Source organism: Myxine glutinosa (assembly GCF_964187855.1).
Source record: "Myxine glutinosa chromosome 12 unlocalized genomic scaffold, kmMyxGlut1.1 SUPER_12_unloc_1, whole genome shotgun sequence".
Classification (NCBI taxonomy): domain Eukaryota; kingdom Metazoa; phylum Chordata; class Myxini; order Myxiniformes; family Myxinidae; genus Myxine; species Myxine glutinosa.
In genome coordinates this window covers 389,533-404,977 of record NW_027616355.1, presented here as the reverse complement: position 1 = coordinate 404,977, position 15,445 = coordinate 389,533, and the positions used below count along the sequence as shown (strand labels likewise).

Sequence of the window (15,445 nt, the reverse complement as noted above, 5' to 3'; positions counted from 1 at the left end):
TGAGTCACAATACTTGTTCGCTTTCACCCATAGGGGGCGCCAGTATACTTGGACAGTACTACCTCAGGGGTTTTCAGATAGCCCCACTCTGTTTTCCCGGGCGCTACACCGCGACCTGGCGGATGTGGAATTGAAGGGAGGGTCAGTGTTGCTGCAATACGTTGACGATTTGTTGATTTGCTCCCCTTCGAAGGAGGCGTGCGAAATGGATTCCATGGCCCTATTAAAGGCCTTGGCGGCCAAAGGCCACAAAGTAGGCAGACCAAAACTTCAGTTTGTGCGGAAGGTTGTAACTTACTTGGGACACGCCATTTCGCACGGAAAACGCGAATTGGATGCTGGACGGGTGACCGCTATCATGGAGCTGCCTCGCCCTCGCTCACAACGGCAACTGCTGCGCTTCCTAGGTATGACGGGATATTGCCGCACTTGGATACTTGATTTTGCGCTGCTGGCTAAGCCACTATACGAGGCGACCAAATCAACCGCCTCGGACGAATTGGTATGGACGGAGGAATTGAGGCGATGTTTTGACGGGCTGAAACAGGCGTTGGTCACGGCACCGTCATTAGGACTCCCGGATTATGCGAAACCTTTTACCCTTTACACTCACGCCGTGGGAGGTTTCGCCCAGTCAGTCTTGACACAGACCCATGGGGATAAGGAGCGGCCGGTGGCCTACTTTAGTAAAAAGTTAGACCCGGTCGAACGAGGGTTTCCGGTGTGCCTGCAAGCCGTGGCAGCGGCCAGGTACGCAGTAGAAAGAACAGCGGACATCGTTATGGGACACCCAGTAACGCTACGGGTACCGCATTGCGTCACTTCGCTGTTGTTACAGCGAAGCACACAGCATTTGTCTAACACTAGATTAATGCAATACGAATCCGCACTGATCACTGCAGCCAACATCACGATCGAACGTTGCACGACACTCAACCCAGCCTCACTGATGCCCACCCCTGAGGAGGGCGAACCCCATGTGTGCGCCGACGTTGTGCAGCTAGTCTCCACGGTGCGATCGGATTTAAAGGACAATCCCTTAGAATACCCCGACTGTACATATTATGTCGATGGATCAGCTAGGCGCGCATGGGACGGGTCCTTGTTGTCCGGGTACGCCGTGTGCTCGGATAGCGAAACAGTAGAAAGCGGGCGTCTTCCACCTACATTTTCCGCACAGCAGGCGGAGCTGTGCGCCTTGACTAGAGCGTGCAGCTTGGCGGAAGGCCTTGCCGTCAACATTTACACAGATTCGGCTTACGCTCATGGCGTAGTCCACGATAAAGGGGCCATTTGGAAGATGAGAGGTTTTCTCACATCTGCCGGTTCAGTGATAAAAAATGGCGCGTTGGTAGAAGGGCTCCTCCGAAGTATTTTACTTCCCCGCACTATCGCGGTAATTAAGTGTCGTGGCCACCAAAGGGCGGACACTGACGTGGCCCGGGGCAATGCAAGGGCGGACGAGGCAGCAGGAAAGGCCGCCAACCAACAGATAGAACGCAACATGCCGATGGTGACACGAGCAAAGGCGACATCCGCACAGATTGCTGACATACCGACTGTGGGACCACCCGCCACACCAACTAAGGACGATATCATAAATTTGCAGAACGCTGCACCAACGGCCGAACACGAGGACTGGCTCAAGCGAGGGGCGATACGCCTCGGGCCGTTCGCAACTATCGAGTTCGATTTTACAGAATTGGAACCAAGCATGTCGTTTCGCTATGTGTTGGTAATCGTAGATACGTTCACCAAATGGGTCGAAGCCTACCCATGCGTCAAGTCCGATGCACCGACAGTAGCGAAGCGCCTCGTAAGGGATTTTATGTGCAGATTTGGCATCCCCCAGATAATTTCGTCAGATCAAGGGGGCCATTTCACGGCGCAGGTGGTCAAGGGCATCCTGAAGGCATTGGGCGTTAAACAGTCCTTCCATTGCGTTTACCACCCACAGTCATCGGGACTTGTGGAACGAACGAATAAGACTTTAAAGAATAAACTAGCGAAACTTTGCGCAGACACAGGCTTGAGGTGGCCAGAGGCTCTCCTGCTTGCGTTGATGAGCATCCGTTCCACCCCGGGTCGCACTACGGGCCTTTCCCCCCACGAAATATTAATGGGACGACCTATGAGCTTGCCCGTTTCAGCACCAACAGACATGTCCACCCTTGCTTTGCCAGTAATGGATGACATGCTTTTGAGATTTTGCATAGGCTTGTCCAATGTGGCACGCAGCATCCATGCTCGAGTACGAGAGGCGCTGCCTGAACCAATAGGCCACGCCATCCACGACTTCCAGGCCGGCGACTGGGTGCTCGTAAAGCACTTCACCCGCAAGGCTGCTTTGGAGCCACGGTGGAAGGGACCATTCCAGGTGCTACTGGTCACACCGACGGCAGTCTTCTGCGAGGGTAAACCTTCGTGGATCCACGCCACCCATTGTAAGTTGTCCATCCCCGCACCACAAGCCACACAAGACACCGCACCTCACATTGCTGCAGACACCACACCCCACACTGCTGAAGACAATGCACCGTCTAGGGCACCACAGTCTCCTAAGGGCGGCGATGACGGTCATGATGATGGGAATTCTGGGCAGCTGCCGAAAACCCCCTGCCCAAGATAGGCTCTTGAACTTTGAGCTATCGAGAAAGGACCTCCCCAAGTACCCAGGACCCGACAACTATTCAGCATTTCCCCTCTACCCCGTCAAGTATATAACGGCTCGCTGGGGAGACAAAATAGCGGTGAATTGCTGTAACTTGGAAACAAGCTTTAAGTGGTTATCTGTAAGATGGGTGGAAGCTATAGTGCAACACAATAAGACACCACAGGCACGCATGACAAGACCACGCCTAGTCCTGACTAAGGTTAGGAAAGTGGAAAATGGAACATATGGGGACATAAGCAGCCGATATGCCCCAGGATATCGATGGGGCAAGGGCATTGAGAATACTACCCTCATGTTGCATTATACCCCCATTGGTCCGGATACAACAATGATACTTGAATGTGGAATATGGCCCCCTCGCACGACAATCCCAAATGGAACTGCACCCTACTTACGACCTAGTTGCGCCGCTTACGTCATTAAAACCCCGCCTGCCCAGGAAGTAAGAAGGAAGCCAGAGGAGAACACATACTGGAAGGTCGCACGGCATATGGCCACATTACAGAATAGGACACGGTGTTGGATGTGTATGCACCTTCCCCGCACCAGCACAGCAGGAATACCAATGGTAGTGTTACCCCTATCACTCAATGATTTGTGCTCGAAGCCACTAGACACCAAATGCCTTAGTACAACCCTGACAAGCCAAGGTTCTGACGAAACCGCGTGTAAACGAGTTTTCCAGTACTCGCCCCCCATCCAGTCCCGACACTTTGAGGAACGTCCGGCGCCGGTTTGGTTTAAGCCGGCTAAGGGGGCCCTCTGCTTAGAAGGAAAGGGCCAAATAATGGTAGGTAAATCCGTGTGTAGAGATATCCTCCTCGCGGACCCTAGGGAAGGGAAACACATGCTGTTAGTAAATGTTACAAGTTCGCCCTTACATAACCTCACACACCTCCAGTTGGCATGGGAAGGGGAAAACGGAACAAACACTATCGCAGACCGTCGCACTTGCATGACCACTCATTTAGTGGCTCCACACAGGACCATGTTTGTATGCGGGAACAAAGCCTACCCGTATTTACCTGATAATTGGGGAGGAATTTGCTATTTAGGATCAGTTTTCCCAGAAATGGAAATGCGACAACACTTGCATAATACCCCTGCACTCATAAGGACACAACGAAGCACCTATTGGCACGACGATGGCACCACCACCTTACATGGCGCTGATTGGGAGAAGGCCGTTAGTTTCTTCTTCCCATGGGCTGGGACGGTCATGAGCAGTTACCGCATTGACAAAATTGCGTTAATCTTAGAAAGTGTGGCCAACGCCACCGCTACAGCACATGACGAAATGTTGGACACAGTTGTCCACCTGCGTACAATGGTTATGCAAAATAGGGTCACGTTAGATATGCTATTGGCAGAACGAGGAGGGGTATGTGGGATAATTGAGGGTAGATGTTGCACTTTTATTCCTGATCCCTCACAGGGGGTCAGTGCTGCTATTATAAGGTTAAGGGAAAGCGCTCATACATTGACAAGGGACCGAATGGATCGGGAAGCCTCCCACCAGTGGCTTACCGACTGGTTCAAAGGGTGGACAGACACGATTGTAAAGTGGGTACTGACCGCCTTGGCAATAGTCCTTGGAATCGTGGTTAGTTGTGTAATAATCAAGGCTTTAGTCCTTGCGTGTGTGAGAAAGTTTTCCACAGGATGGACGCTGAAGACGACAACCGAAAAGGCCATGGTGATGATCGATAAGCTGATCACGGGTCCAGATGACACACTGGCCGTCGACGTGACTGCAGACCGCGGTTCCTGGAACGACGACCCGAACGAGCCACTGGGCCGCGACAATGAGATCTCCGCTTCCGAAGATTGTTCTTCCATTGTTGATATTACCGATAATGATGTTGATTACACTTTTGCGGACCTCGAAGCATTTCAGGCTGCCAGGAGGCCGATTACTCTGGGCCCCAACACGTCGCATGCAGACGTCAACGAGTTCCTAAGGGACTCCTCTCGTTTCTTCTCGATGTGCAAGGCTATGACTATTGCTGGCCGCCGACGCCGCAGGCCTACGCCACCTGAGAATAATGTTACTGATGATGTTACCGATGATGATGTGGGCCACTTGCAAGGGTCCCCGACTGATGTTTATGTCTCAATGCAGGCTCTGCCTCTTTATGCTTCACGAGCTCACCTTTATGTCTCACAAGCTCACAGTGAGTCAAACGCCACTGACCCAGTCCGGGATTTGGACCCAGCTGCTAACCCAAGCCCGGATGGAGAGGAACTCGATCGTGGAGATACTCTGAGTTCCGAGTCTGATTGTTTTACGAATTCGTCCAGGGATAACAGCGATGCAAGCAGCATCGCCTCGGACGATCTCGACTTTGACCCAAAGGAAGTCGCTCTCCCTCCTTTGGACCGTTATGCTTTATTTTATGGCCATAGGTTTGAGCCACCTGATACTGACGATGTTGTGTCTTCCCCAGATCACCAGCATGTAAGAGACCTCATGAACATGAATATCGATTGAGCGCTGAAGATCTACAAGGATTTCACCTGGGGAAGCCTGGGCGAGCTCCAGTCGGGGGGGAGTCCGGCCGCACCTCTGTGGGCAAAGGGTGGGTCGGAGATCTTCCTGGGTGTGGACCCCGGTGGAACCAGTGGTCTTCGTTGTGGATTTGACGCGCTATTCGATCTTCATGCCTCTACGGTCTCACCTCATACACCCATCTACACCTGACTTACATCATACACCCACTTACACCCACACACCCGCAGATCATCCTGCTGAGTGCGATGTGCGGTACTGGGTACGGGACATGCTCACTGGGCTGCATTCGCGGGGTACGTTTAGTGAACCCTTTACACTGTCTCTCTCACCTCTCTTGGTGGATTTTTCATGCCATTTGATCACCCTGCTTTTACGGACTTATACACTGTATACTTTGTATACTCACATACAGACGCGAATCATCCTACTGAGTATGTGTGGTGCTTTGGGTACGGGACATGCTTACTGGGCTGCCTTCGCGTGATATGTTGAATGACTTTCCTGATTGGTTTTGTTTCTGTTTTGTTTGAAATAAAGGCCTTTGATTGGCTCGTAGATAACTTTGTATCTTAGATCCAAAAGGGCGGTATGTAGGGAGCTGTAATGCCCCTCCCCCTTTGTATATCCTTGCTGCTTTACCAATTACCAAGTATAACCAATTATATGTTTTGTTTTGACTGATTGCTGTACTCTTTTATAATACTTAGTTCTTTCTTGTGCATTGAGGATGTGTAATATCCTAATAAGGAGTTCTGTGCCTGTGAGCTCTTGGCCTGTGTGGGCACAATCTCTTAGTACTCCTTCCCTGGCCTTGGTGGCAACTGTTATCTCTCAGCCTCCCTTTAGACTTTGCCAATATCCTGTGGGCTGACACATTTACGAGTGTCCCCTCCCTTTGTACTTTCCCAACCAAGGTTTCTATACAGTAAGTTGTAAACATGTTGCCACATATGGCTGACCATCTCCTTATCTGAGTTAAACTATGAATGTCCTTGATGAGCTTCCTCTAACTAACTGAACAACAGGATGGGACTATGGTGGGAGGGCCAATGAGCCCATTCTGTCTCTGTATCTTGTGAGCTAAAACCACACCCGATATTCCTTATATAAAGCAAGTTTAAATCGAATTATTTCAGAGCATCTTGTTGTAGTGTTGGTCATTCCATGTGAACCTTCCTGTGACACCTGCTCCCCGCAAGCTTGTGTAATCGAGTTCTAATAAATATATCCGTTGCTCCTTTTCTCTGAGTCTTCTGAGTCCCAAGTTCTAAGTCTCGATCCGACATATATATATATATATATATATATATATATATATATATATATATATATATATATATATATATATATATATATATATATATATAACTGTGAGAAATAGTAGAAACTCCAGAGTACGAGCAGGGCGTCTCAGTCTCATTTGCATTAAATAAATAATCGGGAGAATAAATCATCGCGGACGTAGCTTCAGGACGGTCGATCTTTAATTCTCGACAAGCTTTCAACCAATAAAGGTCTTCTTCTTAGTCGTCCCCAAGTTCAGCGGAAGTGATTTGAACTTAAATATTCCGCTGAACTTGGGGACGACTAAGAAGAAGACCTTTGTTGGTCGAAAGCTTGTCGAGAATTAAAGATCGACCGTCCTGAAGCTACGTCCGCGTCTGATTTAATCTCCCGATATATATAGAAGGATATCCTTAAAAGTTGTGGACGGATTTGGACGAAACTTGGTGGAGAGGTTGGGTGTCTGACAAGGAATAATTGCTTTAATGTTGGTGAATATCCAGATCCGGATCCTGCTAGTAGAAATTTTAAATTGATTCTTCAACATTGAGAGATAGGGATAAAACCGATACATAGCAGGATATCTCAAAACATTGTTGATGGATTTGGACGAAACTTGGTGGACCGGTTGGGTGTATGAGAAGGACGAATCAATTCGATTTTGGGAAAGATCTGAGTATGGATTTGGATACGATAATTATTTAATTTTAAAGAGATTCTTCACCATTGAGAGATTGGGTGAAAAGTGATATATATCATGATATTGTTACGGATCTCGGACGTCGGCTCTCCCCTTATCAAGGGGGGTTAATCCCCTTGTCTTTTTATCTGGCCGACCCGAGTCCTGGGGGTTATAACGTCCTTCCCGGCGTGGCATTAGGTAGGGTTTGTTAGGCCTAGGGGTTCACTACTACCTAATTACTAACGCCGGCCGGAAACGAGGGAATAACTCCCGCTCGAACCACGGATATGATGGAAAATGCTGAGCGGATAGCAATCCGCGATCCGAGCTATTAACAAATGACTACACCAGATTCTGAGCGGTTGCGATTGTGCCACGTTTACCCAATGAGAGAAAAGACGGATGCGATCGGATGAGAAGAAACCAAGAAAGAACAAGGCAATTTATTACAAATGTACAGAAAGAGAAGAGGAAACGAAAGAATGTACAGGATAGGAAGAGGAAGGAGCAGAACACAGGGCAGTCTTATGGCAGTCTTAACTTAATACCCAGGACAAACATACACACTCACATGGGGATTATAGATGGTAGGGTGGAACAGGTACAAGGTCCGGCGATGGCGTCCAGGCTCCGGTCCAGCGGCAAAACCCGGCAGGCAGCTCTGCATGTAGTTGAACGCGACCGGACAATTATATAGCAGGGGGAAGCTGGTGTCCTGCGTATGTAATATGTGCACACTTGTGCCAAATGCCCTCTTTCTCCCCAATGTCCTCTTTAACAAGCGTGCCCTTCTTCTTCTCAGTCCTTCTCCATGCCACCCTTCCAACACGTCCTCTTTAACAAACGCCGGCGCATGAGTCTCTTGGTAAATGTGCTCACTGGCAAGTCCCACGCGCAGTCCTCCAAGCAGTCCTGTGAAAGGGCTTTGCGCTCGCCTTTATAACTCACCAAGCGATCACTCCGCGAGCCCAAAACCACGCCTGTCGGCGATGTCCCTTCAGCCCTGGTTGGCTGGTGAGGGCTTACCGGCTCCGCCTTTGAAGGCTGGATGACGTGGCCACACCTTCTTCTTGACGTTCCGCCCCCTTTTTCCGGGCCTCACCGCGTGGCTTATGGCGGCGTTTGAGCGAGCTCCAGCTCAAGGCAGCGAACGCTGCTAACAAAGGCGCGTAACAAATTGGGAGAGCCATAGGGCAGACTGGAGGGTGCGTAATGGCGTCGCTTGGAGAGGGAGGCTGACAAAATGAACGGAATGGGGCCTACTTCTTATTTGATTGACACAACGCAGATTCAACTATTGGAAACACGGCCTTATCTAAAACACATACTAATTAAATAACTGGAATTCTAAGGTGGCCTACGTGTTGCTTGTGGACTAACTATGGGGTGCTACCTTTAACCATTTAATAATGTCATATTTACACAAGTGTGGGTTCTAAAACCGCAACAATATTTATAAAAGTTGTGAACGAGTTATGACTAAACTTGGTGGTCGAGTTGCTTAAGTGACAAGAACAAGCCGATTCGATTTTTGGTTCAGGTCCGAATCCATATCCGGCAGATCAGTCAGATACAAAACATAAACTGTTCAGCCAGGTGGAGGTATGCACTCTACCGAGTGCCTTTCTAGTTTTGTCTATGAGATTAATGAACAGGTCTTGTAACTTTCCCAGAAACAGCACACAAATGTACAAGGAACGAGCCCGTCGAGGTTCTTTCCAAGGCAACCAAAGAGTTATTGTAACCCAAGGAGCCCATTTGGCGTCAAGATGAAGAATCTAATGATAACACTGCCTTCTTTGTTGCTCTTCTGGTGGAGCTTCTGCGCACGTGCTGTGAACTGGCGAAAGCATCATGGAATAAGGATTTAAATGCCTCGAGATTAAAAAAAAAAAGACTTCACACAGTAAACTATTCATGTTATTTGTTTGAGACGTGGATCAAAACATTGAGCAAGGTTCACCTATCAAACGTTTTGACCAACTTGACATCTAAACAAAATCTTAATCATAAAATTCCCTGTTTGTATTATTTTCCAATTTTGAATATGCATCACGGTATGTAGACATCTTGTAGTTTCTCCATCCATTTGTCTTGTGCTATAAGGTTTGAAGAGCTCATGATGAGGACATAACATCGTGTCAATGTTTCTACACTTACAGGAGATGGAACCGGCTTTGAGTGAATATGATAGAACAGTTTACTACATTATCGTAATGGACAATTTAAATTCTGAAGAAACTTTTTATTTTTCTCATTTATCCCTTAGAACACTGGTAGAGTGCGCAGAGACCGATGATTTTATCGTTAAACATCGCCATAATCACTGAGAATGAAAACTTTTTGACATTTTCATGCTCTAAAAAGCAAGCAAGAGATATGTAAACTCATTTGGGGTTCATAATGGTCTGCTGGATGCAAGGCCATATTATTTTACTCAATATTTTGTGAGCAGTGCCTCCAATGCAATACTTTCCTTGTAATATAAACTGGCTAGCACAATATACATGGTGTTCCAAAAAGATCCGGACAACTTTGTTAATATATTTAGAACCACAAATGATACAACGATACCCTTTGGTTTATATGATACAGAAACTCAAAGTTTTCTGCACACCATCAACACACTTCAATGTGAGCTCCGTTTGTTGTGCGCAGGACATCAAGGCGGTACACGAGTACTTGCCATGCTCGGTTCAGCATGTTTGCGTCCACCAGTGCACATGCAGCTGTGATCCGAGAACGAAGATCCTGCAGGTTTGCCATCTTGGTGTTGTAGACAAGATATTTGACAAACCCCCACAGAAAAAAAACATGAATGCCACATCATAGGAAAATTTTCAAAATCCAAAAGATAATGTTAGGAAAAAGTATTTGCAAAGTAGTGCATCATTATCTTTTTTTTTTTAAATCACAATACGGAATCCTTTGTAAAAGCAAAATCATAATAAGGACTCGATTCTTAAAGCACAAGCTGCTTTGCATTGTGGGAAGAATATGCAGGTGTAGGAATAAAATGTACATCTCAAATTTGGGTAAGCTGTCCCAAAACTTTAGCAATCTAAATCTTCAAAAAAGGCAAAATGCAAAAAGTAAGAAATGATTATATTTGCAAGATTTGTTTAAAAATATGCTGTGGCTTTACCACTGCAGTCTAAAAATTGATTACTTACTAATAATCGAAGGAAAATAGATAATTACAAAAACTATCATCTATATCTTCTATCTATAATTCCAGTAATCTCTGTCTGTCTGTCTGTACGTCTGTACGTTTGTTTGTTTGTCTGTGACCGCTGTTTCTCGACAACCACGGGTCCGATATACTTTTAACTTGCCAGGTATATTGCTGGGGACCCGAGGATGTGCCTTTTCAAGGTTTCATATTAATCGGACAATTACTTACCGAGCTATGTCCAAAAAACGATTCAACCAATCAGAGAGCAGCGAACGATCGCGTGTGCCGAACGTGGCGGACACACTCTGCCTCGGATGGCACATTTGACAGCGTATTCATTTATTTCACGTTGGAAAACTATGTTGCCGTTAAACTATGTTTTAATAAAGTTTTAAAACTAATAAAAACGAATTTGCGATTCATTCGCTTTCCTGCGCGTTTGTGCACGCGATGGCGATTGCTTTACCAAACTCCGGAAGCCGTTCGCTTTGGACCAAACCATTTCATGTAAATAGAGGGGGGGGATATAATTTTAGATATAGATATAGTACGGGCAATGCCCTAGTCTATCTATAATTCCAGTAATCTCTGTCTGTCTGTCTGTACGTCTGTACGTTTGTTTGTTTGTCTGTGACCGCTGTTTCTCGACAACTACCGGTCCGATATACTTGAAACTTGCCAGGTATATTGCTGGGGACCCGAGGATGTGCCTTTTCAAGGTTTCATATTAATCGGACAATTACTTACCGAGCTATGTCCAAAAAACGATTCAACCAATCAGAGAGCAGCGAACGATCGCGTGTGCCGAACGTGGAGGACACACTCTGCCTCGGATGGCACATTTGAGAGCGTATTCATTTATTTCACGTTTGCAAACTATGTTGGCGCTATGTTGGCGTTAAACGATGTTTTAAAACTAATAAAAACGAATTTGCGATTCATTCGCTTTCCTGCGCGTTTGTGTACGCGATGGCGATTTCTTTACCAAACTCCGGAAGCCGTTCGCTTTGGACCGAACCATTGCATGTAAATAGAGGGGGGGGATTGTCACCACTCGCAAGCCGTTCGCTTTGGACCAAACCATTTCATGTAAATAGAGGGGGGGGATATAATTTTAGATATATATATATAGTACGGGCATGCCCTAGTCTATCTATAATTCCAGTAATCTCTGTCTGTCTGTCTGTACGTCTGTACGTTTGTTTGTTTGTCTGTGACCGCTGTTTCTCGACAACTACCGGTCCGATATACTTGAAACTTGCCAGGTATATTGCTGGGGACCCGAGGATGTGCCTTTTCAAGGTTTCATATTAATCGGACAATTACTTACCGAGCTATGTCCAAAAAACGATTCAACCAATCAGAGAGCAGCGAACGATCGCGTGTGCCGAACGTGGCGGGCACACTCTGCCTCGGATGGCACATTTGAGAGCGTATTCATTTATTTCACGTTTGCAAACTATGTTGGCGTTAAACTATGTTTTACAACTAATAAAAACGAATTTGCGATTCATTCGCTTTCCTGCGCGTTTGTGCACGCGATGGCGATTTCTTTACCAAACTCCGGAAGCCGTTCGCTTTGGACCAAACCATTGCATGTAAATAGAGGGGGGGGATTGTCACCACTCGCAAGCCGTTCGCTTTGGACCAAACCATTTCATGTAAATAGAGGGGGGGGGGGATATAATTTTAGATATAGATATAGTACGGGCATGCCCTAGTATATATAAACGCGAGTTGTCTGTGTGTGTGTCCGTGTTTTATTCAGAGATGGCTGAATGGATCTTCATCAAACTTTCAGAGGTTCATCGGTAAGTGCCTGGGAGTGTTTTAGGCCAATATATATATATATATATTGAAAATAAAAAGTTCGTTTTTTTGGAGTTTAAAAAAATAAAATCGCTTGATTGTGCCGAAGACTTTTTAAATTAATGACAGTTATATACAAGTACACATTCACATACATAAATACAAAACAATCACCAGACATTTGAATACAAATAAATCGAACAATTCCGGAAGTGTACGAAGTTGGTAGTATGGCTTCTTCTTCTTCTTCCTGATCGGCAATACACTTAACATTCCCCCCTCCCCTTCCCCCCTCCCCTTCCCCTCTCTCCCCTTCCCCTTCCCCCCATCTCTCCCTCCCCCTTCCCTCCCCTTTCCCCCCTCCCTGCCCCTTACCCCCTCCCTCCCTCCCTCCCCCTTCCCCCCTTCCAACACCTTCCCCCCTTCTTCCCCTCCCTCCCCCCACCCCTCCCCTCCCCTCCACTTCCCCTCCCTTCTCCCCCTCCCACCCTCCCTTCCCCCCTCCCATCATCCCCATCCCTTCCCACCTCCCCTCCCCCCTCCCCCTTCCCCTTGTATATAAACGACTTCCTCATTACTGGTCCCAAGTACAAGACACACGCGCTCTACCAGTAAGCCACTCCTAGTGAAACTACCTAAATCCAGAACCACTGCTCACCTCCTCTCATTTAGCCCCCTACCCCCCAATCCCCCCTCCCACCCCACTCCCCCACTGAAGCCACCTTCCACACTCTCTCTTCAATCTCAATGTTCCCTCCCAATCGTCAAGACAGCTGTTTACCAACATCTCAGGTCGTCCCCCATCCAAAGCCATGATTTTTCTATACCAGTTAAACCACCTTTACCTCTTCCAAAACTTTGTTTATGTATCCATCTTGTTCACCTCTTGTGTTCTCCCGTTCCCCTCATCGTTACCTTCATCCCTTGTTTATCCGTCTCCATCTACCTTCTTCTTCTGCCATGCTATTGGTGTTTCCCCTTTCTGAAATGATATCCTGATCTCTTCTGTGTTCTAGATTTTTTTATGAGCCTAGACCTTGTATTAAAAAATTGTTCTAAATTAGATTTACAACCATGCTTCACTTACTTAGAACAGTTTCAAAATTTAAAATTACATTATCAATTATTTATTTTAATTTGCGGGAGTGGGAAAGGACGTGCAATAGTTACCATGATCATGATAAAGTATATTGTAGTTTGATAACACATTAAATGTCTCTTGTAAATATAACGCTGAAGTCAGCAAGGTGTAAATTAAAGCAATAGAAAAGGGAATGAAAAGGATTCCAAAATGATTGATTAATATGTACGATAGATGAAAATTGTCACGTCAACAGGCTCTTTAACATTGTCACCCATTGCTCCTTTGTCGAGATTTTTTACAAAGTTCTTCTTTTCAGCAAACAACGAGTGATATCCAATTAATCAGACAGCATAAGCTGCACAAAATTGTCCACATGTATGAACTTGATATGTATGAAAACTCGTCGAAGCAATTGCGTCACTCAGACTCGGGAATATACAGGGTTTCGAAAGTCTGGAATCAGTGGAAATATTAGAAAAGTGGATAGGATGCCATGGACCGATGAAATTGCCCCCATCTCCCCCATGTCGTCCAGATTTAACGCCACTTGGCTTCTTTTTTCTTCGGAGTCACCTGAAATCAGTGGTTTATACCACGTGACCATGCACTATTGAAAATCGGAAAAATGTAATCAGAAACGAATTTGGTAAAACTGATGTGTTCATGTTAAGAAACGTTCAAAGAAACCTTCATATAATAATTGATGTGTGTACGCACGTCAGGGGCTCGCAATTTGAAGAAGATGGTAAAATAAATATCCCTATGACTCCGGACCTTTGAAACACCTTGTATAACCAAGAGAAGAAGAAGTGAGGAGTTTCCATATGATGAAAGAATGGAATTTTTTGGGGGGGGGGGGGGGGGGGGGGGAGAAACCAGGGAGACCAGGTGGAAATAAATGTTCAAAGAGCGCATGCGGGTTAGATCAGGAACTCAGCTGGTTCTGAGAGTGTGTCAGCGCTCAGCAGCGTCTTGCATGTAGGTAAAAGCGATCTTGAGTACACCTGCTAAGCCTCCCACCCCTCAGTAACAGTGATCATGAGTACAACCCTAGCCCTCGAGGAAGAGCAATCGAGCGCACACCCACCAAGCCTCCCAGTAAGAACGACTGTGCACACACCCACCCACAGCCCCAGCTTTACAGGTCTCATGGCACTGGTGTGCGAGGTTGCAGTGGCCGGTTTCATTTTGGCCGCGCTCGGTTTCACCCTGAGCTGCGTTGCTACAGCTATGAATGCCTGGAAAACCATGACGACCACTGTGGCGGTGTTGAGCGAAACGACCGTTGTGGGTCTATGGTACACTTGCGTGGACCAGGGTACCCAGTGGGAATGCAAGGCGTACGACACCTTCCTGGGAGTACCATCGACGCTGTTAGCAGCACGGTGCCTCCTGGTACTCTCGGATCTGCTTTCCTTCTTGGGAGCTTCGGTCACCTTTATCGGCCTTCGCTGCATCCGCCTGCCGTGTGAAATCACCTCGCGGACCCGTGGTGCACTGACGGCGTGCGCCGGCGTACTCTGCTCGCTGGCAGCTGCTACTACCCTGGTGCCGGTGGGTGCGATCACCTATCAGACCGTGCAGGAATTCTGGGACCCTAACTTCCCTGACTACATGCCACGCTACGAGCTGGGCGACGCGGTCTTCCTTGGCTGGGGATCCGGCGTCTCGTCGGTAATCGCTGCTGTCCTGCTTTTTGGCGCTGCGTTTTGCCACCGACGACAATCTCCGAACAATCGGTTGAAGGTGTTGAACCTGCCCTTAACCCACCTGGCTCAGACAAAGACGCCAAGCAGTGGTTCTGGGCACGCCAAGGTGGCGTATGTGTAACAACATGTCCTCTTGCACTTGGAACAGTCATTTATTTTCCTTCTTTTCTAACTGTGTCGAAGTCTCATGGACAAGCTTGTATGGGGCATCGATCTGCCTTTACATGATTAACAAGCATATATGTGTGTATATATATATACGTATGTACACTGCTCATATCAACAATGGCTTTAAGAATCTCAATATTTGTCGTCCAGTTGGAACTACTGAACAAGCCAACCGGCATATTGGAATCTTAGCAAGTAATGGGTATTTTTTGTACTAAATATGACAACCTTCTTCAAGCATAGATCATAATGGGATATGAATGGTGATAGTGTATATATAAATACGCCATTATGACTTTGGGGTTTTGATTTTTCACCTGTTTTAGCTTTTTTTGTTGAAAACACTTG

General features: G+C 46.8%; 1 protein-coding gene across 1 annotated transcript in view; it reads left to right on the top strand.

The window, feature by feature from the left end:
• The first annotated feature begins 14,369 nt into the window (after window positions 1–14,369).
• LOC137437796 (claudin-22-like) overlaps window positions 14,370–15,445 on the top strand; it is a 99,011-nt gene continuing 97,935 nt past the window's right edge. Inside the window, exon 1 of the mRNA XM_078768620.1 lies at window positions 14,370–14,894. Within this exon, the coding sequence (XP_078624746.1) occupies window positions 14,370–14,894 (525 nt within the window). The remainder of the gene's footprint in view (window positions 14,895–15,445) is intronic.